Source organism: Lissotriton helveticus, chromosome 8, assembly GCF_964261635.1.
Source record: "Lissotriton helveticus chromosome 8, aLisHel1.1, whole genome shotgun sequence".
Classification (NCBI taxonomy): Eukaryota; Metazoa; Chordata; class Amphibia; order Caudata; family Salamandridae; genus Lissotriton; species Lissotriton helveticus.
This window is the reverse complement of record NC_136069.1, coordinates 185483629-185507096: the sequence shown is the minus strand read 5'-3', so window position 1 is coordinate 185507096 and position 23468 is coordinate 185483629. Positions and strand designations below refer to the sequence as shown.

General features: G+C 51.3%; 1 protein-coding gene across 5 annotated transcripts in view; it reads left to right on the top strand.

Annotated features, from left to right (window-relative positions):
- TTC3 (tetratricopeptide repeat domain 3) overlaps positions 1 to 23468 on the top strand; it is a 1911479-nt gene that overhangs the window by 1127922 nt on the left and 760089 nt on the right. For 4 of the 5 annotated variants that reach the window (XM_078656864.1, XM_078656863.1, XM_078656867.1 and 1 more), the window contains one exon: positions 18626 to 18691. The exons of the other annotated variant lie outside the window; for it this stretch is intronic. In XM_078656864.1, the coding sequence (XP_078512990.1) occupies positions 18626 to 18691 (66 nt within the window). The remainder of the gene's footprint in view (positions 1 to 18625; positions 18692 to 23468) is intronic. 5 annotated transcript variants of the gene reach the window in all.

Below are 23468 nucleotides of genomic sequence, written 5' to 3'. Positions count from 1 at the left end.
ATTTTTTTTATTTATTTTTTTTTAAAGTATTTTTATTGCGGAACTGATACACAGCCATTCAGCCCACAACCCGGAGGTCGGGCGGCAAATTAGATACAGCGCATACATGTTGGCCTAACAGAAGCCCGATGCGGATAGTCTTCGCCCTGTGGTTCAGTCCCGCTTTTACTTTTGTTGTAAATAAGGAAAACCAGAGATGTAACACCCCAATAAAAATACCCCCATCCCTCCCCTCCCCTAATGTAGCAAGACCCACCCAACAATTCGAAGGCAGGACATCATAGACTTAGGATCAAATGTTCGTGGTATAATCAGTATGTGTAGTCCGCCCAGCAACCCCCCCCCCCCCACCCCGCCATCAGTGCAGCAGCAGTTCAACTGTGAACATGTAGGAGGAAACTAGCTGGAGTATGTAGGAGTATATTAGAGGTCTATCGCATTACAGGGACGCAGGAAGTTCAGCGGCGTCACCGTCCGCGTCGCTAGGGGAATTGTGATCTCGCAGGGCTTGTACCAATGTCTCCCATGCCAGCGCAGCTTCCAGTGCTTTTTCATTCTGCTGTCGCCTCGCCAGTTGGTAACGCAGGGTGCTCTCGCCCATTTGAGGAATTCAGTGCGTCACTTAGTGCCCGTCGGACCAACTCGTGCCTTCCAGCGCCGCGTTATTTCCCGTTTTGCCAGGATAAGTCCCATGTCTATAAACTTGCTGGATACCCGCGTCTTAGGGGTATGTGGGAACCAGTGCAGAAGCGTCACTGCAATGTCAAACTGGAGGGTTTGCCCCGTTACCTCTTTAAGGGTGTCCCCAACCATCGTCCAGTAAGAGGACAATGCAGAGCAAGACCATAACATGTGGGCCAGGTCCGCTCCGACCGTCCGACATCTCGGGCAAGCCGCAGTGTCAGAGGCAAAGTACTTCCGTATTTTCTCCGGGGTGAGATATGCACGGTGCAGAATGTAAAAGTGGACCAATTGGAACCTAGCGTTGCGCGTGCTCTTCCAGGCCCGGCGCATCAGCTGGGCCCATGTGGACTCCGGGATGGGTCTCCCTATGTCCGACTCCCATTTGACCTTAAGCGCCTCCAGTGGAGTCATCTGCTCCTGGGTCATCCTAGTATATAAGCACGTTACGGCTTTAACCGTTCCGGCTGCCATCATCACGTATTGGCATGTCAAGGACAACGGTGGTTCCTCAAGTCCGGTCCGCCAATGTGTTTGCAGCGCTCTCGTGACCGCCACGTGTAGTAGGAAGTCCCCTCTGGAGATGCCGAAGCGATCCAATAGTGTCTGGAAGGGTAGGAGTACTCCATCCTCATACAGGTCCCCCATGACCTGAATACCCGCCTCCTCCCAGGTACGCAACTGGGACCAATCGCTGCCGTGGGGGAGCGCAGTAAGCATACCCAGTGGGATCTCAGGGGCGTATGGGTGGCCTATTCCCAGCTTGCGCTGAGCACGATTCCAACACAGTCTAATGGTGCGTTCCTCCTGCGTGAGGTCCCTCACTGCTATCCTCTGCCGCAGCGCAATATAAGAGAGGACGTGCCGGGGAACACCCAGGCCTCTCCTCTCATCCGGTCCTCGGAATTCCCTCGCCACCGCCTGAGTATAAACCTGTAGTTGGGCAGCTAAGTAGTACGTCTCAAAATCCGGGACCGCCAGCCCCCCCTCCGCTTTTGGTCTCATAAGGGTCTGAAGCGCCACCCTGCGGCGGCCCGACCCCCAAAGGAATGAAACCATGAGTGATTTTAAGTGCCTGAATTCAGCCGGTGGAATCCATATCGGTAACGTTCTGAAATAATAAAGGAGTCGGGGAAGTGCCACCATCTTGAGCAACGCTATTCGTCCCGCCACCGACAGCGGCAGAGTAGCCCAGAATGACATGCTGCCCTTCAATGCCCGGACACAACGAGATATGTTGCCCTCTAGGACATCGGCGGGGGAGTGGTAAATATAGACTCCCAAATATTTAAAGCAGCTGGGCGCCCATCGAATCGTCCTAGTTGTGTTAGGCCGGGGTTCTCCGTTACGAACCGGGAACAAGCAAGTTTTCGACCAGTTCACCCTTAGGCCCGACAACGCGCCAAAAGACGTGAGCACTGCATCGGCGGCAGCCAGTGCCTCCCCAGCATCTTCCAGAAATAACAGCAGGTCATCCGCATAGAGGGAGATGAACTGCTGCCCCACCACGGTGCGCAGCCCTCCGTAGTGGGCACCGGTGCGAAGCGATATCGCCAGGGGCTCCACTGCCAGTGCGAACAACAGAGGAGACCGTGAACAACCCTGTCTCGTGCCGTGCTCCACCGAGTACTGCGGGGAGATCAACGGGCCCGATTTCACTCTCGCCACCGCCGAGGCATAAAGCACCGCGGTCCAGCGCAAGAATCCCTCCCCCAATCCAAACGCACCAAGCACTCTATGGAGGTAGCCCCATTCTAGGCTATCAAAAGCCTTCTCCAGGTCAATCGATAGAATCATGGGCTGGGAAGCCTCTTCGTGGCTATCCTCAAGCAGGCGAAGCAGACGGCGGATGTTCATGGTGGTGTTACACTTGGGGATAAACCCCGCTTGGTCTTCGTGTACCAAGGATCCCATGTGCCCCAACAACCTCGACGCCAGGATGCTGCTCAGTATCTTATAATCTACCGCGAGCATCGACAGCGGCCTATATGACGCCGGGTCATTAGCCTCCCTACCTGGTCTGCGCAGGGGTACCACTAGGGCTTCCCGCATCGATCCCGGGAGGTATCCCAGGTGCTTCGCCTCTTTGTAGATCAGCAGCAAGCGCGGGGCGAGGAGGTCTATATAGGTGGCATAAAACTCAACCGGGAGTCCGTCGAGACCCGGGGTTTTGTTGCGTGCCATCCGCTTGATGGCGCTGCGGATCTCCCCCTGCTCCACCTCTCTCCCCAACGCCTTGGCGTGTTCGGGCTCCAGGATAGGGATTGGCGAATCTTGCAGGAAGGTACCAATGGGGTCAGCATCCTCGTCCGCCCTACTCTGGTACAGTACCTCATAGTAGTTCGTGAGGCAGTCCAGGATCTCCGGTTGGGTGTAGACCTCCACTCCCGCTGCATCGCACATAGCCACCGTGGGAGAGGTGCCCTCGTAGGGTTAGACAGCCAGGCCAAGAGCGCCCCCGATTTATCACCCTCCGCTAGCGATCTAGTGAGGAAGGCCTTGTAATCAAAACTGCGTAGCCTTTCAACCTCCACTGCTACCGCCTCTCTCGCGGCCGCCACCCGCTCCCTGAGTTCCGGTCTGCCGGGGCGTCTTAGCTCCAGCTCTCGAAGGGTCCGGTCTGCTTTGTCTAGGTCCTCTAATAGGACCCGGCGTACCCCCACTTTCTTAGCTATGCAGTAGCCTCTTACAACCACCTTGAAGGCATCCCATTCGGTGGCCCTGGCCGCAGTCGTACCCTCGTTTTCCTCGAAGTAGGTATTTATTATTTTTTTATTTTTTTTTACACTTGTAATGCGCACAGATACCCACAAAGGGTTTCCCGGCGCCATGGCTAAGAGAACGAAATACAGAAAAAGCAAATGCCGTCAAAAGATCAACAGCCATTAATGTAACCAGTTATTTATTAAACAGCCAAGTTTTAACTTTTTTCTTGAAACTGGCGAAATTTTCCTCTTTGCGCAAGGCTAAAGGGAGGGAGTTCCAAAGAACTGGTCCCAAGTGGGAGAAAGATTTACCTCCCATTCGGGCCAGTTTGAATCTGGGAACCACAAAAGTTGCTCCATTTGAGGAACGGAGGTTCCGTACCGGAACATGGGGCCTAACCAAGTTCTGCAGGTACCGTGGTGCGTTTCCTGCCCTGATCTTGAACATATAGGTCAAGGCCTTAAACCGGACCCGGTTTTCAACTTTCAACCAGTGTAGGTCTTTAAGGTGCTTCGAGATCCTTGCTGTCCTAGGGATCTTACACAACAGCCTGGCTGCGGAGTTCTGGACCAATTGTAGTCGTCTGACTACGGCTAAATTGGAGCCCAGATAGAGAATGTTACCGTAGTCAAGCCTGGATGTTATTAGCGCATTGACTACGGTCTTCTGGGTATCCACAGGTAGCATCCAGATAATCTTCCGCAGCCATTTAATGATGGTAAAACAAATACCAGCCACTTTATTGGCCTGTTGCTTCATTGACAAAGAATCATCGATACACACCCCAAGGTTTCTAACCTGGGTAGCCGGACTGGGGAAAACGCCCATAGATGGCGGCCAATGCCTATCCTGCCACAGATCACGATTTTTTCCCAAGAGAAGAATCTCTGTCTTCTCCCCATTAAGCTTCAGCTGGTTAGTTCACAAGAAAAAAGAGGGAGATACCCTATATGCCAATACGGGACAGGGTGAGATAATGTTAGAACACAAGAAAGTCCCTAGTTGTCAGGGAGTACCCTCTGTCATGGCCCCTTGTTCTCAAAGGACCTAGCACGACATCAACACTATTGTTGTGTCTCCCCTGGTCCTGTCATTCGACTGGACCCCAATTAATGTACAGACCAAAAAATTTTTTTTATCAATTAGATACTCGAGGTCAACAGAACACACTTAGAATAAAACATATATAATTCCTGTGGCATTCAAAAAAGATTTTCTATATTTGTATGTATTAAAAACAGTAATTTATTAAAATGTCATCACGTTACAGTACATCACATATTGCATAGTCATACAAAAACAATAATATAAAAACCAAAGAGTCGACGCGGCGTTTCGGTGTCTTGACCAGTGAGTCACACCTTCTTCAGGACGGTTTTTAAAATCACTAAAAAGAGAATGCCACAATTATACACTGTTTACAGACTTATTCAAAACAAGACCTCGAGCGAAAAAACATATATACACATTGCACATTTATTTAAAAAGCAACACTCCTATACTTATTCATTGCAATTTTCCCATTAGTGCAATTCTACCCTTTCGCATACATCGGATATATTTCTTATAATTCTTCTTATCCCCTTTCAGATCTTATATTGGTAGCCATAGTCCATATATTTTCTTGTTTATGTGACTAATAGAAACATAATTGTCTTTATAAGACTTGTTACCGTGACCAAATATGTACATTTCTGATTTACGTAGATCCTAGGGTTTGTTTGCTGATACTTCAGAGTTCTACATACCTTGGACATCAAGTGAGACAGATAATGATATAACCTCTGAGTTTACCCTCTATTTCTTAATCCATTAGGGGTATCTTTTCCATATCGTAAAGAATTTTCACCTACAAAAATAGAGATGGGATCATATAACATGCCTCTCCCATTCCTTTAGCCACAGATGGTTTGCTTCTGTTTATAGGTTTACATGCTCTCATACCTTAATCAAGATGTACGTATGCTGGAAAGGTTTGCTGCACCAGGGATGACCACCGTTCTGTTATGTACACTTCAACTACGAATAGACAGAAATACACACAAATGCCAATTTGTAGGTAGGGTATGGTCTTCTCTTAATGGTTAAAAAAACGACAATTGTTATATTTTAAGTTTTTCATACCTTTTATTATGAAGCTTAGGGTCACCTCATGGGGTCTAGGGGAGCTTTGATTACTTCCTCCTGTTTCTTCTTATTCTCCTTCTTTTATATTTGAGTTGTCTATTGGATGAGAAAACCCAGGACGTGGTTGTAATAAATTTTACCGTTAGATTTATTCATTTCTTACTTCCCCTACGTATTAAATTATGGTGCCGTTTACCCCATGAGTGTGTATTCACTCATTATTTTTTGCGCTTAATTACCGGTAAACTAAAACGCAAAAATTGTTTTATAACCCATAATCTCTTTTTACGCGTTTATATTGCGGTTTGAGCCACGGGTAGGGAGCTCACCGCCGTCGACATTCGTCTAGCAGCTAGCGGTTATGACATACACGTTCAAGGCTAGAAGACCATTACGTAGTGCAGTCCTGATATTACACGAGTAGGACGCTGTCCGCCGACGACATGCGTCTTGTTGCTAGCGGTTAAAAAGTTCAGGGCTAAAGAGCCACACACGCAGCCTCACGGCTTACCTTGATAGCAACAAGCGGCCTCCCTGTCATCTTCCTCCCGGTGCAGCATCTGCGGTATCGATCGAGGATGTCCATAATCTACTCGTGTAATATCAGGACTGCACTACGTAATGGTCTTCTAGCCTTGAACGTGTATGTCATAACCGCTAGCTGCTAGACGAATGTCGACGGCGGTGAGACAACTCAAATATAAAAGAAGGAGAATAAGAAGAAACAGGAGGAAGTAATCAAAGCTCCCCTAGACCCCATGAGGTGACCCTAAGCTTCATAATAAAAGGTATGAAAAACTTAAAATATAACAATTGTCGTTTTTTTAACCATTAAGAGAAGACCATACCCTACCTACAAATTGGCATTTGTGTGTATTTCTGTCTATTCGTAGTTGAAGTGTACATAACAGAACGGTGGTCATCCCTGGTGCAGCAAACCTTTCCAGCATACGTACATCTTGATTAAGGTATGAGAGCATGTAAACCTATAAACAGAAGCAAACCATCTGTGGCTAAAGGAATGGGAGAGGCATGTTATATGATCCCATCTCTATTTTTGTAGGTGAAAATTCTTTACGATATGGAAAAGATACCCCTAATGGATTAAGAAATAGAGGGTAAACTCAGAGGTTATATCATTATCTGTCTCACTTGATGTCCAAGGTATGTAGAACTCTGAAGTATCAGCAAACAAACCCTAGGATCTACGTAAATCAGAAATGTACATATTTGGTCACGGTAACAAGTCTTATAAAGACAATTATGTTTCTATTAGTCACATAAACAAGAAAATATATGGACTATGGCTACCAATATAAGATCTGAAAGGGGATAAGAAGAATTATAAGAAATATATCCGATGTATGCGAAAGGGTAGAATTGCACTAATGGGAAAATTGCAATGAATAAGTATAGGAGTGTTGCTTTTTAAATAAATGTGCAATGTGTATATATGTTTTTTAGCTCGAGGTCTTGTTTTGAATAAGTCTGTAAACAGTGTATAATTGTGGCATTCTCTTTTTAGTGATTTTAAAAACCGTCCTGAAGAAGGTGTGACTCACTGGTCAAGACACCGAAACGCCGCGTCGACTCTTTGGTTTTTATATTATTGTTTTTGTATGACTATGCAATATGTGATGTACTGTAACGTGATGAAATTTTAATAAATTACTGTTTTTAATACATACAAATATAGAAAATCTTTTTTGAATGCCACAGGAATTATATATGTTTTATTCTAAGTGTGTTCTGTTGACCTCGAGTATCTAATTGATAAAAATTTTTTTTGGGTCTGTACATTAATTGGGGTCCAGTCGAATGACAGGACCAGGGGAGACACAACAATAGTGTTGATGTCGTGCTAGGTCCTTTGAGAACAAGGGGCCATGACAGAGGGTACTCCCTGACAACTAGGGACTTTCTTGTGTTCTAACATCAGCTGGTTAGTTGACATCCAGCTGAAGACCTCTTGGAGACCAAGTTTCAAGACTGAAGGGGATGAAGACTCTGAGTTGGTAAGGGAAAAAATAATCTGTGAGTCATCCGCGTAGGTCATGAGTTCAAGACCTACCCGCTCTGCTAGATCAGCGAGGGGGCGGAGATAAAGGTTGAAAAATAACGGACTTAAAATTGAGCCCTGGGGCACGCCATGAGGTGACAGAAAAATGTCCGACTGTGCGTGTGAGGACGAGATCTGGAACGTCCGGTTGCTCAGATAGGATCTGATCCAGCCCAATGCGGTCCCTCCGACACCATCCACACTCAACCTGGCAAGCAGTCTGTTGTGCGAGATGGTGTCGAAGGCCGCGCTCAAATCAAGCAGGACAAGAGCCACCGTTTGCCCGTCGTCCAAAAGTGCCCTGATTTTCTCCGTAACTCCCAGGAGGGCAGATTAGGTAGCAATCTATCCTCAAGTTCAGTCCGAAATACCTGATCCTCTAACAGCTCGGGCCTCAGCCTCCACGTTGGGACGCATGGGGCGCCTGGGAGCCACCTAAGGTCGACCAGCAGAGGCTTGTGTTCGGAGATAGTCCTTGTTAAGTACTCTGATCTCACAGCCGCGGACACCACGTCTACCGACCCCAACAGAGCATCTAGCCGCACATGTAGCTCGTGCAGACCAGAGTAATGAGAGTAGTCCCTGGTGTGTGGGTGTTGGGCTCGCCATATGTCCGTCAGTCCCCATTTAGTCTGCCAGTCCAACCTACCCTTAGCCACTCGGTATGTAGGCGAAGTCACCAGGGGAGGGTGAGATCTATCGAGATCCACATCCACCACCGAATTGAAGTCGCCCCCAATCAGGAGCGGCCCCGTCATGTAGTGGGCCAGCGAACCCGAGAGCGTCGCGAAGGACAGTTGGTCCACGTTGGGCGCATAAACACTGCAAATGTTCAGCTCTCTCCCCCCTAATTTACCCGCAATAGCGACAAACCTCCCCTCTGGGTCAATCGTGTGTTTCGTCACCTGCAGGGGATCCCCGGCTCGCACCCAAATCAGCGCTCCCCTAGCATAAGCCGAATATGTGGTGTTATAGATCTGTCCCCTCCATCTACGCTGTAGGGCTAAACCCTCCGCCTTCGTGAGGTGCGTTTCCTGTAACAGCGCAATCTGAACACCCCTGCGCTTCAGGTAAGCGTGTACTTTGTGACGTCTGGACATAGTGTGCAGCCCGCGTACATTCCAAGTAATGCATTTCAAGTTGGATAGTTCAGCCATTGTCCCACTGCGTTCCTGTGTGTTCCCCCCCATTTCCCTCGAACAGGAGAAGATACAATAATCGCTCTGCACCGATGGCGTCCCTCCCCTGTAACCAGAACAATTGAACCCCTAACCATGACTCCCCCCCCCCTGCCCCCCCCCCCAGAACAGGACCCAGAGATGACCCCCCAGTCCCCATCCAAACCGTGTCCCAAAACTAGAAAACTAACCTGACGGTAGCCACCGCAGGTATGCCCTAGGGGCAAAGGAGGGGGCCAAGCACCGACAGGAGGGCCCTCCCGCCCTCAGGCCACCTAGTGGCGATCGAGCCGTAAGATACAGGTACAAATCCTGGGCTTAACCCCAACCCATGTAACAACCAATTATTCAACAGTCTTAGCAGGGGTTGTGTAACTCCATACAGCACAGCTCCCCTAGCTCCGCTAGGAACGACTCACCCAAGCTCACCCTCGGCCATCAAGCAGTTCTTCCGCTGTATTTGGGGTGACCACAGGGAGGGTCACGCTATCAGCCTGAGAGTCCTCCGTGTCCGAGTGTTCTCCGCCACCTCCAGGCTCCGTTTCCTCGGTCAGTGGTTCTCCCTGGGAACCCAATATGCTAGACAGCATCTCGAGCACTCCACGCCGTTCCGCCGTAGTCACCACATTGGAAGGACGGCCAAAACCACCGCGACGGTTGCGGACCCTCTTAGATCTCCGTTGCAGCCCAACCTCTGAAGTAGCTTGGAAAGAAGAACCAGGCCCATCCTTGCCAGCCCTATAGAGTTCCAGCCAGCTGCACGCCTCATCAGGGGTGTCAAAGAATTTGGTCTTGCCATCAAGGATGATGCGGAGCCTCGCCGGGAAGAGCAATGAATATTGAAGACCCTCGTTGCGCAGTTCGCGTTTAATTGCCAAGAAGGAGGTCCGCTGGCGCTGAGTCTCATAGGTGTAGTCCGGGAAGATATTCACCTTGCTGTTGTCCACCTGGTATGGCCCATTTTTCCTGGCGTTATTGAGGAGCAGGTCCCTATCGCCGAAATGCAACAATCTCGCCACTACTGGGCGCGGTGGGCGTCCCTGCTGAGGCGGTCTGGACGGAACTCTGTGCGCCCGCTCCAGAGTGTAGAAGGAGGAAAGCCCCCCGGGCGCCACTTCCGTCTTGAGCCAGTGTTCTAGATAGGACACCATGTCGCCATCTTCAACTTTTTCGGGCAGGCCCACCACGCGGATGTTGTTCCTTCTGTTGCGCCCTTCTGCCTCCTCCGCCCTCCTCTCCAGAGCATCTATTCTGGTCAGTGCATCCTTCATGACGACTGCCAATGTCTTTTGCACCGGTTCTAGGGTTCCAACCGAGTCTTCCACTTCCTTGACCCTGTCCGAGAGCTTGCCATGGTCAGCCCTGAGCAAGCCCAAGCCCGTCACCACCTGGGCAATGTCCCGCTGGAGTGCTGACCTCGTGTCCGTTATGGCTGCCAAGATGTTGTCCAATTGCCGCTGAAGACTCTGGTCAGTCGGCATCTCCGGGTCCAGCTGGTCACCCTTGTCCGGTAGTTCCGTGTCGAAGGTGGCCTGCGCGTTCCCCTTCGCGCCCCTCGGTTTACCCATGATGGTCCCAAGCACCAGTCACGAGATAGTCTGGTATCTCAAGAAGTGGCGTCGCCCAGCACGCGGATGGCTCCCTGCCGGTCCACGACCCTGGATCAGCCCCGGCGCGAATCCCCAGCCAGCGCCTATGCGTCGGCCAGGAGCAACACAGCCGTTCCCTGGCTCAGGTCAAGCAGTCAGTGGGCATCCTGGTTGGGTCTCGATAGCCAATGCAATGGGCTCACCAGCCATCGACCACAAGTAACGCCAAGATTGAAGTCTCCTCTATGGCCACGTGGTCCAGGGCTCTCTGTGTCCGTTTGTATGGGTGTCTTCGCCACGACCAGCCTTGCAAGGGTCAGGACCTCGCCCTCGTCGAGGTAATATGCAGACGTGGAGGGGAGACGGGCTCCGCACTGGACTCCCTTCGCCGCTAATTACCACCTCCGTCATAAGCTGCCTCCGCCGCCATCTTAGAGCGCAGGCCTCCTTCCCCAGCCTTGCCGGTACACTCGCTCCCAGTGAGCAGCCCGAGCCCACCACGCTCTCTCTCCCCACTCCCCAGGCCAGGTCTGGTCGTTAGGTCCTCAACGGGCACGGAGCTGCAGGCAGCAGAATCCCAGGCCCGGCGGGGGCGCAGAAGGATTCCCCCAGCTCCGCCGTCCCGCAGTGCCCCGGGGGGACCCGTCGGTCGACCACCGCAGTCGGCAAAGTCCACAGAGCGCTCGGGGCCGCCGGAAATCCAGGCGGCCGGCTCCCGTTGCGCCCCACCAGGAACAGGGGGCAGAGCGCAGGAATCCTCCGGATCCGCGACCCACGAGGGCCGCCAGGCACTCTAAGGCCTCCGGGCCAGAGCGGGCGCCATGATGGAATCGGCGCCGCTCGCTCCACGACCGCTCGGTCAGGCTCCGATCCTGCACCTCTCGCGTCGCCGCAGCTCTCAAGTCGCGGCTCTTCGCGTAGCGCCCCTGATCCGAACCCCGGTGTAGGATCGGGGAGCCCCTGGAGCCGTTAAAGCAGGATTAATGCGGCTCGATCGCGGAGCCGAGCGCTCAGGCGACCTCCGCCATCGGCGCCTTAGCCACGCCCCCCAGGGAGAAGACATGTTAGTGCTGACTATCCCAGTTAAAGTTAACCAGAGCCCCAGCGTCACAAAATGGACGCTGCTGCCACAGACACAAGTCTGACCTCCTGCTGCTGGGAGTCCTTCCAGTCACGGAGGTTTGGACAATAGGTTTCCTGCCTAGAGAGGTGCGAGCACCACCCCAGACAGGACTTTGTGTATTGGGACAGGGAGGGCTGAATAGAATGAGACACTGCCTGGGTCACACTAGGTGCTTCATGCATATCCCAGTTCAAACCGGTTGCTGGGGCACTCCAGCCCCAGCTCTGGCGCGAAACTGGACAAAGGAAAGGGGGTGTAACCACCGCCCTTCCTGGTCCCACCCATAGGAGGGACCTAGAAAGTAATCCAGCCCCTTTTAGTTGTATAAAGGTAGGAGCTGAGTCCTGAGACTTTAGATTAATCATGGAATCGAAACTTGACACGAAACTCTGGACCTTCGACGTTCTGCTGAAGCTGAAGACTCAATAGTCTCCCTTGTGGCCAAGGAGTGACCACCCTGGGCAACCAGGCACCATCCAGCAAATCAACGGCTTGCTTTGTCGACGCTCCTGCCGGGACCCGAGCACAGAGCCTGACAAGACCCAGACTTCCAGACCTCTGACCCTCTCTTCACGACTGCAGCATAGCTGAGATCCGTGGAGGCGACGAGACTCGTGGGACCGGACATCTTGAAAAGCCTGCAACTTGCTAACTGTGCAGCTCCTGGGGTATCCTCTAAGCTGTGAACTGAGAATTGAGAAGCCCTGAATCTGAGCTCCACCTGCACCGAAGATCAGCCCTCCACGAGTTCTGCGTGGGGCCCTTCTGCTTGTGTTCTGCTCGACGCGTTGTCCGGTTGCTGGCCCGTTGGCTAGTAGCCTCTGTGACGACAATTCTTTTGAACCAATTCGCTGGTCTGGTTGCTCCAGACTGGCCCTTGCCTCCCTGCAAAGGTGAGGCACCTCAGACCTTGCTGGTCTGCACCAGAAGCCTTCTTTGAATCCTGCGTGGGTTGCCTTTGCCAAGGCTGACAGCTCACCTCCAGCTCCTGGTCGTCCTCGACGCCTCCTTGTCCGCGTGGCTGAAGAGACAAGCTTCATGACAGCACCTGATTGCTCCTCGACGTCGTCTGGTTCATTCCTGGTTCCACCCGGTCACTGGCTAGTGACCCAGACTCTGTCCCCTCTGCTTTCAGGTCCTCTTCATCCTCGATCCACCCTTGGATCCACCCGGACATCTTCCTCCTGGTCGCCTGCAGCATCTTTCTTCACAGGCTCCATAGACTTCAACGGCGAAACCCGACACATCTTCACACCTATGCACCCGCTTCCTGTGGGTGAGGTAACGCGAGTACTCGGTGCTCCTAAGGGTATTGACTATCCAAGTGTCTAGGTTTTTAGTTGTTTCCTCCTAGCTAAACCGGAAGTGTCCTAAATCCTTCTTTATCTAACTTCTAATTTCCCATTGACTTTACATTGACTCTTGCGTGTGTGTGTAAAGACACTGCACGCGCCGCATGTGGGCCTCCTACTTCTAAACTAAGGTTCGGATAGTGTAGCCCCAGCGATGCCCTAGGCCTTTCCTTTTCTCGTGACGTGTTACTTATACCACTTTCTTAATATATGGTTTGCTTCGCCCCTAGAGCCTAACTGTAAATTGTGCAACTTAACGTATTCTGACTAAGTATCTTGTTATGTTCTTTGGCCTCTGACCTCATAAAGAGTTCAGAGGAGTGTGTTAGTAAATAAATACATATATATTTGTTTCTCTGGCTCCGGCACCCGGTCAACATAAGGCGACAGGTCGCGCCACATTTACCTGTCGTATCTTCCTAGAATAGCGAGGGCATTTGCAGCTTTCACCAGCAGGGCAGACATTAAGGAAAACCTCTTTCCTGTGTTGTCCAGCCTCCTACCCTATCTGGTGGTGTTGTAATTGGAGTTGACGGATTTCTCGATTTCTGCTGCGCTGCCTTCGTAATCACTGAATCCGGTTTTGGATGACCCAAAAGACACGCTGGAGTATCTGAAGGCGCTTTATATTTCTTATCCAGTCTGGCTAGAACCGGAGTCACTGTAGCCAGCGTCTCCATAACCTTCAAGCCTTCTTCCCAAATATGACTAACAATAGGTAAGGAACAAACAGATCTTAGATAGGGTTCCTTAAAGTCATACAAGAAACATTCTGCCTTATCCTCCATCATGGTAAGTGTGAATCTTTTAGTGGCTCTTTCCATTAGATTATGAAAACCACCAATGTCCTCTGGTGGAGAAACCACCGGTGTCGGAGTAGGAGTTAAAGGAGAAGGAATGAGATAGTCGTCCCATTCTCTAATAGGTTCTGCAATCTCTCCATCTTCATGGTCATCGTCCAAGGTATCTGGATCACCTTGAGATCTTGGTGGTGGAGACCTAAAAATGGACTCCGGCAAGATCTCCCTTCTTCGTACTGGTGTACCCGGTACAGAGCGAGGTCGAGGCGTAACCTCAGGAATTTCGTGAGAGGTTTGAGGCACTGGATACCTTCTATAATCCTCCAACATGCTTTGTAAATCTTTCAGTAAAGATGATGGCACACTAGTCATCTCCTCATGATGCTCTTGGTGGTATTGTTGCTGTTCCTGGGGATGATGGTGATACTCCCCATATTCTTCCTCCAAATCTTCCTCCTGATATTTCACTCTTAATTGCAAAGGACTACTCACATATCCAAAAGGACCACCTTTCTCATCGTCCTCTGATTCCTCCTCTTCCAGAAGGTGAGAAGAGAATAATGAAGACACCTTGCTTGGAGATGTAATATCTGGTATTATTGTTCTTTTCCAGGATGAAAACCTCTTTTCCGGGGTCTTTTCTCTGGTCGCCGAGCCCGTCGACGAGATCCCCGTCGCCGTCAATATTATCGTCGTCGACGTTGAAGTTACCGTCGACGCTCCTGTCGTCGTCACCGACTATCTTGACGCTCCCGTCGTCGATACCGCCGTTGACGGTGAAAGTGTTGACGGCGTCTTATCAACAGTCTTTACCTCCTGTTTCGTCGACGATGATGGTGTTTTCGTTGTCGACGATGTCATCTTCCTCGTCGATGCCCCCCGTAGACGGTGTAGATCCTTTCACTTTCTCCTCAGAAGGTGTAGAGGAAGTCTTTTTGATGGTAATCTTGACCCTTGGAGGAGATTTTGAAGGTTCTGAAGCAGTTTTCTTCACCTGTTTCACCTCAGAAGCAGAACCCTTCTTCTCCTTAGTTTTGCCTGAAGGAGATTTTGAGGGACTGTGCCCTGAAGACCCTGGAGTGGTCTTTTTTGGGGACTTCTCAGGTCTCTCACCTGAGGTATGTGCCTGAGGAGATCTGTTCCTTTTTTTATATCTCCTAGACGAAGATAACTCTTCCTCACTGTAGGAAGGTAGATCCCTGACTATGGTTGCCCCCAACTTTTTGCCTGGTGTTTTGCTGGTTTTCTGACTTAGTTGACCTGGGGCCCTGCTATTCAGGACCCCAGGCCTACTGCTCTCTCTGTAAAATGGATTCCATGTACCCTAGGTACATATCCAATTGGATACTGAGTCACCTTATCAGTCCCTGTACAGTGTACCTTAGGTACCCAGGGCATAGGTGTACCCAGGGCCTACCAGGGGCTGCAGCATGTATTATGCCACCCCTGGCTGGCCATCCAAATCTGACACAACTGGCTGCTTGACAGCTGGGGCAAGGTGGTGTAATCACCCTTTGCTTTAGATATAGTATACCTATATCTAACCCTAAAATGGACACACAGATCTCCTATCAGTCACTCCTATGGCAGGCCTTAACAATCCTGAAGGCAGAGTGCTTGGAATCGTGTGAGATAGTGCTCTGGCATGAGCTGAGCCTGTCTGCGGCTTTCGGGATCCATCCCTTAGCCGTTTCCATGATATCGCATACCATATACTCTTAAGTGCATTATAATCCTCGCGGTTATATGCCAACTCTGGTATCGCTTTATCAAAACATGTCGAGTAAGGTGTCATACGAATTGGAATACTAACCCCTCGCCAATTCTGGCGACGGGGTTAGCATTCCACCCTTCTAGAGGAACACGACATGTATGTAACCTATAACCCCGGTTAAAGTCAGACAGAGCCTTAGCATCCACAAAATGGATGCTGCCACCGAGACACAAGTCTGCCCTCCTGCTGCTGGGAGTCCTCCCAGAGCAGGAGGCAAGGACAAAGGGTTTCCTGCCAGGGGCGGTGCCAGCACCGTCCCAGACAGGGTTTTGTGTATTCCAGGTAGGCAGGGCTACAGAGGAAGGTGACTGCAAGTGGCACCCCGGTGCTCACTGTGCATAGGCCGGCTTGAACCAGTTCCAGGGGCACACCAGCCCCTGAGCTGGGGAAAGCCCGCCAAAGGAGAGGGGTGTAACCACCCCCCTCCTGGTCCCACCCATAGGGCAGGACTTAGTCGCGTGCCAGCCCCCTTTTCCAAGATAAAGGTAGGAGCAGGCCCCCTTCCAAATTAGATCATCTTTGGAATCAAGACACGACTTTCTACGAAAGGACATCAAGATTTCTTCTTCAAGATTCTCCCTTGTGACTAAGGAGTAGTCACCCTGCATCCGCAGGCACCATCTTAAGAACACTGCGGTCTGCTGCACCTCCTTCCTCCGGAATCCGACTGCCCAGCTCGACAAGACCCGGCTTCCCTGGCACCTCCGACCTCTACTCACCTCTACAGCCAAGCTGAGAACCGTGAGTGCGACGAGACCTTAAGGGACCGACTATTGCCAAGACTGCACGACTTCTTCACAGCAAGCCCGCCGGGTAATCTACTGGCGAGTGCTTGGGGGTCCGAGAAGCCCCGACCCTGAGCAGCTCCAGCACCGAAGATCAGCCCCCCAGCATCTCCACGATCGGCGTGGGGCCCTTCTGCTTTTTGCTGCTCACCGCGTTGTTTGGCTACTAGCCCGCTGGCTTGTGGCCTTCTGAACGACGCCCGACGACATCACTGCTGCTGGTCTGGTTGCTCCAGACTGGCTCTTGCTCCCTTCCAGAAGAGGAGCACCCCGGACCCTCCTGGTCCACTCAAGACGCCATTTTGAGTCCACCGCGTGGGCTTGAATTAGCCAAGGCTTTGTTGCCCAATCCTGGGTCCTTCGACGCCGACAGCTTCATCCATCGTGGGACAGCTCGCCCCTCCATCCTGGTCGCCGACAACGCCTCCTGGTCCGTGAGATCTGCAGAGCACAGCGTCGCCCACTCACCTAGTCGAGGTGACTACCATCCGGTGCCCTCCTGGTGCCCCCTGACTACTGGCTAGTAGTCACGAACTTGGTCCCCTCTGCTTTCAGGTATCATCCATCTTCAAGATCCAGGCTTGGATCACTTCGAACTCTCTTCACTGGTCGCCTGCCAGCATCTTTCTTCCAGGCTCCTGGTTCGTCTACGAGGATTCCCGACGTCTTTTGAGACATATGCAGCTGCAGCCCCTGGGCTAGGTAACTTCGGCATTTCGGTGCCCCAGCATAGCCTCACTATCCAAGGGTTAGGATCCACTTTCGTTTTCTCCCTACCAGGTCGGGTTCGCCCGTGAACACTAACTTTAACGTTACTAGCTATCATAGACTTTGTCCCGCATCTCGCGTGAGAGTGCACACTCTGCACCCGAGTCCCCTGGGCCTCCTAGAAGTAATCTAACGATTCTATAGTCAAGTCCTAGCGATTCCAAAGCCTATTAGTACTGTACTTACCTGCTAGTAATTTCGCATTCCACTTTTAGAGTATATGGTTTCCCGTGCCCCTCGGGCATTTGTATATACTGTGCTAACTTAAGTATTTTTATAAGAGTTTTGTTGTGTGCTTAGCTCCCTGTCTCATAAAGAGCCAGGGTAGTCTTGTTATAAATAAATACACTGTTTATTTTCATAACAACTTGTGTGGTGTCCTTTCACTGGGTGTTCAAGGGGTAATGTGATGGTAAAACAGCTGGCTTAACACGCCCTCTAGAGTCTTAGCCTTAGACTGCTCGTATCCATGCTACTAGGATAGCTGGTCTATAAGGTTGACTTACAACCAATCATCAATAAGGGTTGTTTGGACTGATATATAGTGATCACTAGAATAGTGAACACTGCACATCAGGCCAACTTCTCACACTCACTCTCACTTGAGAGGATCTCTTTTCTGGCTTTAACTTTTATTTGAAAAGGTTCGACATACCTTGCAATCCTTTGCCTGATGGTCTGGATAGAGGCAGTATATGCAGTCTTTATGAGGGTCATCTGTATAAAGCCTTTTTTTTAGAGCAGGTGGCACAAGCTCTAAATAATCCTTTCTTCACTTTATCAGTCATGATAGAGGTATAAGGAACTTCAATAAGAAGAAACTAGAAAATGAGAGAACCTCAAATCCCACTCAAAGTAAGATGAATTGAAGAGTTTGAGCAGAGCTCAAAGGAGACTCCCTAGCACAACATGCGGTAGAAAATCTGAGGGGCAAGAGGTTCTCTCAGGAGGGTTCTAGAGGGTGAAGAGCTTTGATAGGTTCACAGAAAAGTTTGGTCCTTTTTACATAACGAATGTAATGGGTTGCAAAAGGAAAGTGGGCCTAGGCCTTTTTTCAGTTTGCTTTACTACTAAGCATAGCTTTGTTATATACCGGAGACTCCCGTCTCGGCGACGGGAAATGATTCAGGCATGTGAATCTATGAAAGCTTCCAATACTGGAGAACTACAGTTACAGGTAAGTAACTTGTTTTCATCCTGGCAAAGTGGCTGTCCAGGGCTGTCCAAGGCTGTACTCTGATCTTTCTTTTTTTTTTCCTGCCTTTGGCTGCTGCAGTGTTGATGCTGCTTTGTATGGTGGTGTTCGTCACCATTCTTTTTCTGCTCTTTTGCACACTGTTCCCATAATCCCACAGTTTTGTCTGATGGCTCTGCGTTGTGGCGCGGAAAAGTTCTTCGAAGAAAACTGACGTAGGCACGCCGGGGTAGGACTTATGTGACCTCGCGGACGTCACATACGCGGGCGACGCCTGGGCGGAGCAACGGGATGCCGTCCACCCGGCGCGCAGGGATGCTGGACAAGAATTTCCGGATCCAGTCTCATGCCTGGGGATAATTCTAGGTTAAGGAATCTGCGGCTAGAATCGTCTCTACCAGATACATTGTTACCGAAGGTAAGTAACTCGTACAACTTGTTGTGTTAATTGTATTTTGCCCATTCTACATATATTTTCTTTATTTCAGGTTGTTATTGAGTTGTCTGACCACAATGTAAATACTGATCCCTTTCATCCGTTTGAAAAACATCAGGTAAGAAAGCATGTGGTGTGAATACTTTATCTCATTTTCTTTTGACCATTTGTGCATGAGTGATATGCAATGTCTTCCTTGTTTTTTCAGTAAAATGCACTCACCCAAATGGAGATTCAGCACACTGTACAATATGAGGAAACGTGTGTTTATAAACAATCCAAGCATGAAAGGGAAAATGTAACAAAAAGGCCTTTTAGGGACTTGAAACAAGCAAGTCTGAGTGGTCCAAGGTTGAGTGTGAGAGAATGTCAGTTCTCCCAACACATGCCCCTAACAATGCATCGGAGGACTATGTTAGTATGATGCAGGCACACAGATAATGACTGAAATGAGGTAGACCATGATTGGCTAGCATTAATTTGTTGCTCAAGGCCACACCACAGATAATTATTGCACACAATGCAAGATAGGCATGCCCCCAGTTAAGAAACTTGCTTCAGCATCCAAGTGTGATCGCCTGTATTGGAGGCGCAGTCGTTGGATAAAAGTGGAGTTTGGCATGTAAGGCTTTCCCCTTTACCCTTTATTCAGACTTACCAAAAACCAGTTCCTATAGTTTTAAAATGCATATTCCGATTTTTGGGAAAGGGATTGCTGCAATTGTGCTTTATCTGAAAGAGACACGTTAGTAATAGATTCCTTACATTAGAATATCCCCAGGTGTCAGAATGGATCCGGAAAGTTTTCCGCTAGCAGTACCTCTGCGAGTCAGTAGGTGGCGTTGTGCAGCTCCACGCCTGTTGCTGGCGTCGTATGCGATGATGTGACGTGACAGAGACTATCTAGGCGCCACCCATGCGCGCTGACGTCAGTCATTTCTTTTTCCGTGCCAGTAAGCGCAGATCCGGTTAGAGCACGTACCTTAGTCACTTTTTGACTATCTTATTGAAACTTTTTGTCTCCTGTAAGTTTTCTCCGGTCCACGTAGGGATGCCTGGTTTTAAGTCTTGTGGGGCCTGCCGTCTCAATATGTCAGTGGTGGACCCCCCACAACATCTGCCTCTACTGCCTGGAGTCCAATCACGAATCCCGGTCCTGTTTGAACTGTCGAGCCATGGGCCCTGAAGACCTAGAGGGAGCGGCGCCGGAAACTGCTGGAGGTCCGGCACTCGTCCCAGCGCCATTCACGGTCCAGCGAGAAAGCTCGCTGGGCCATCATCATCGCTCCTTGGGCTCCAAGTCTTCACCCTCGGATTCGGCTAAGAGACGACGCAAAAAGAAGTCGAAGAAGCTTTGTCGCTCTCTGACGTTCCCCCGTCGGTCCCCGGATGCGGACGAGGGGGACAGGGGTTCTGCCCCTGCGGCTCCTTCGGAGCCCAGGAGTCCCGCGGCCTACCCACCTTAACCGGGTCCGTCGACGACTCCCACAAAGGTACAATTTCTTGCTACCATGGACCACCTGTTTAGGCCTCTGGCTCCCGCCGGCGCACCCTCGGGCCCCGCAGACCCGTGTCAGGATCCTGTCATCCACCCGCCCGCGGATCCAGTCCCGGCGCCGCAGGATCCTGCGCTGCCGGCTCCGGTCCCAGAACCACCCTCTGCTCCGCCTCAGGCACCACAGTGGGTGCCATTTGTCCCGCCCCTACACAGGACAATTATGTTCGTACCTTGCATCCGCATTGGGACACGGCGTTGTTCCCAACGCAGTTTCTTCCTTCCCCGGTTCCTGCCCTGCCGCGATCTGTACCACATGTGGCGGAGGTGGAAGACGACTGGGAGGAGTCCGAGGACCCTCTTGATCGTCAGTGTGACTCTGAGCAGGACTGGGCGGATGAATTGGAGGACGCCAGCCACCTTGATGCCTCCTCTGACTCAGGGTTTGCCTCTCCCCCGCCTACCTTGAAGGAGCGCATTTCTTACATGATGGGGATCCGTCGGGCAGCTGAGGTCCTTAACCTTGACCTCCCTACGGTGGCCTTAAAAACTAATCTCCTCACTGAGGTGCTTCAGACGGCGTCCACTTCATCTGAGCCTCTGCTGCCATTTAATGACGCCCTCACTGACCTCTTGTTGGGCACTTGGTTATGGCCGGCCACAGGGGCCCCTGTAGATAAGAACATCGCCAGGCGTTATCGCCCAGCGCCGGGTGACCCTCCTTTTCTGACCACTCATCTTATGCCAGAGAGTCTGGTCATCCAAGCTTCGAAGTCCCAGGGTGCCTTTCCCATGGCTCTGCCGGATAAGGACTCTAAGAAGCTAGAGCAGTTCGGCAAGCGGTTGTTCTCTTTGGCCTGCTTAGTTAGGGCTGCAGTCGGTGAACACCGCATTTCTCTTGGGCCGCTATTCCCACGCGGTGTGCGATACGGTTGCACAGGTGTTTCCTCAGTGTCCTGTAGAGATCCAAGCTGTGCTGTCCCAGGCTGTTGCCGAAGATAAGGATGCCGCTAAGTTCGCCAATCGGTGTGGGCTGGACACTCCGCACTCTCTAGGGAGAGCAATCTCCACAACAGTGGCCCCTGGCTGCGGTCCACTGGGTTTTCGGGAGATGTCCAGAGTTCCCTCATGGACAAGCCCTTTGATGATACTCGCTCTTTGGCAATAAGGCAGACAGTGCGCTGGAGCATTTCAAGGACTCTCGGGATATGGCCAAGTCCTTATGTCTCTCCACCACATGCCCGGCCGCGTCTACTTTTCGTGGCCAAACCTCATTTGCTGTCTATTATATGCCTTTCCGCCTATTCCACTTCGGCCCAGAGTGCTGAAGAAGATTCGGCGCGACCGGGCCCAAGTCATTCTTGTGGCTCCGGATTGGGCACGAAGATACTGGTATCCCGAGCTACTCAACATGGCGATCGATCCCCCGATCCGACTGCCTCTTTGGGAGGATCTTCTGTCGCAGCAGCAGGGAACGGTCCTCCAAGCGAACCTGTCCAGCCTCTACCTCCATGCAGGGAGATTGAGCGGCGACAGTTGACAGCTTTTGATCTTCCTCCCGAAGTCTGCGGTTAAATGAGCACGGGCGTGGAGGCCACAGTGGTGGCACAGGGGGACAGTGGGCGGGTCAATCCACCTCCGCTTCTGCATCATCCGCCTCAAAGCCTTCCTAGTCCTAGTTTTGGGGTGCACCCCACGCCTGTGGGAGGCAGGATTCAACATCACCCCCTCCACTTGCGTTCGGTCACGTCAGACAGGTGGGTGCTGCAAATTGTCCATAGGGGTTACCCCCTCCCCTTTGCATCTCCCCCCCCCCCCCCCCCCAGCCATGCCACCTCAGTTCCACCGCATGTCGGGGGATCCCTTTGCCCTTCTCCTGCAGGAAGTGCGGCTCTCCTGGCCAAGGGGGCCATCAAGCGTCTTCCTGGGCCAGAAGTAGGACATGGTTGTTATTCCCACTACTTTTTGTTAATGAATGAACTACTTTTTGTTCATGAATCGCGATTGGGTCAGTGGCAGATCCCTCTCCCTTCCCTAACCGGAGAACACAGTGGTGAAGGATGCGTGGCTTCTGGGATGGGGAGGCCACTTGGGAGAGGCGGAGATCAGAGGCCTCTGGTCTCTGGCGGAATCCTGGCTCCATATCAACTTCCTGGATCTGCGGGCGATCCGGCTTGCACTGAAGGCATACCTTCCCTCTGACCGGGCCCAAGTCATTCTTGTGGCATCGTACTGGGCCCGAAGAGTCTGGTATCCCGAGCTACTCAGTATGAGCATCGATCTCCCGCTCCATCTGCCTCTTCAGGATGGTCTTCTGTCGCAGCAGCAGTGGACGGTTCTCCACCCGAACCTGTCCAGCCTCCACCTACGTGCGTTGAGTTTGAGCTGCGACAGTTGACACCTTTCGATCTTCCTCCCAAAGACTGTGAGGTTATTCTGGCAGCCAGACGTCCCTCCACTAAAACGGTATACACCTGCCAATCGAACAAATTTGTGGCGTGGTGCACAGCGAAGGCTCTGGATCCCCTTTCTGCCCCTCTTTCTGAGGTTCTTCTGTTCCTTCTCTCTTTGGCCCAGCAGGGCTCTGCTCTGGGCACTATTAAAGGTTATCTTTCGGCCATCTCTGCCTTTCTGCGGCTTCCAGATCAGCCTTCTCTTTTCAAGTCCCCAGTTGTTAACCCTTTCCTTAAAGGCATTACACACACGTTTCCACCCGTGCCCTTCATAATGCCTCAATGGGACTTGAATCTTGTCTTGACTTTTCTGTTGTGCGCTCCCTTCGAGCCCCTTCATAACTGTCCCTTGCGTCTTCTCACCTTAAAGACTGCTTTCCTGGTTGCTGTCACCTCTGCCAGAATGGTGAGTGAGCTCCAGGTTCTTTCTTCTAAACCTCCTTTCTTTTCTAGTCATTCGGGCAAGGTGGTTCTGAGCACCCGTCCTTCTTTCTTGCCAAAGGTTGACACGCCCTTCCACATTGGGCAGACCATCACTTTGCCCACCTTCTTTCCACCTCCACATCCTTCCAGAGAGGAAGAGAGGCTCCACCGTCTGGACCCAAAACGTCGCTCGCATTCTATCTGCAGCGTGCACAGCAGTTCCGGGTGGATGATCAGCTCTTTGTGGGCTACGTGGGTACCAAACAGTTCAGGCCGTGCACAAACAGACCATCTACCGGTGCATCAAAGCATGTTACACCTTGGCCAAGAAGGAGCCTCCTGTGGGACTGCGTTCCCATTCTACCAGGGCGACGGCAGGCACTACTGCCTTGGGATGTGGCGTTCCTTTGCATGACATTTGTAAGGCAGCTATGTGGGCCTCGCTGCACACGTTTACCAAACACTACTGCCTTGACAGTCGGGTCCAGAGAGACTGCTTCTTTGGCCGTTCTGTGCTCCGTGAC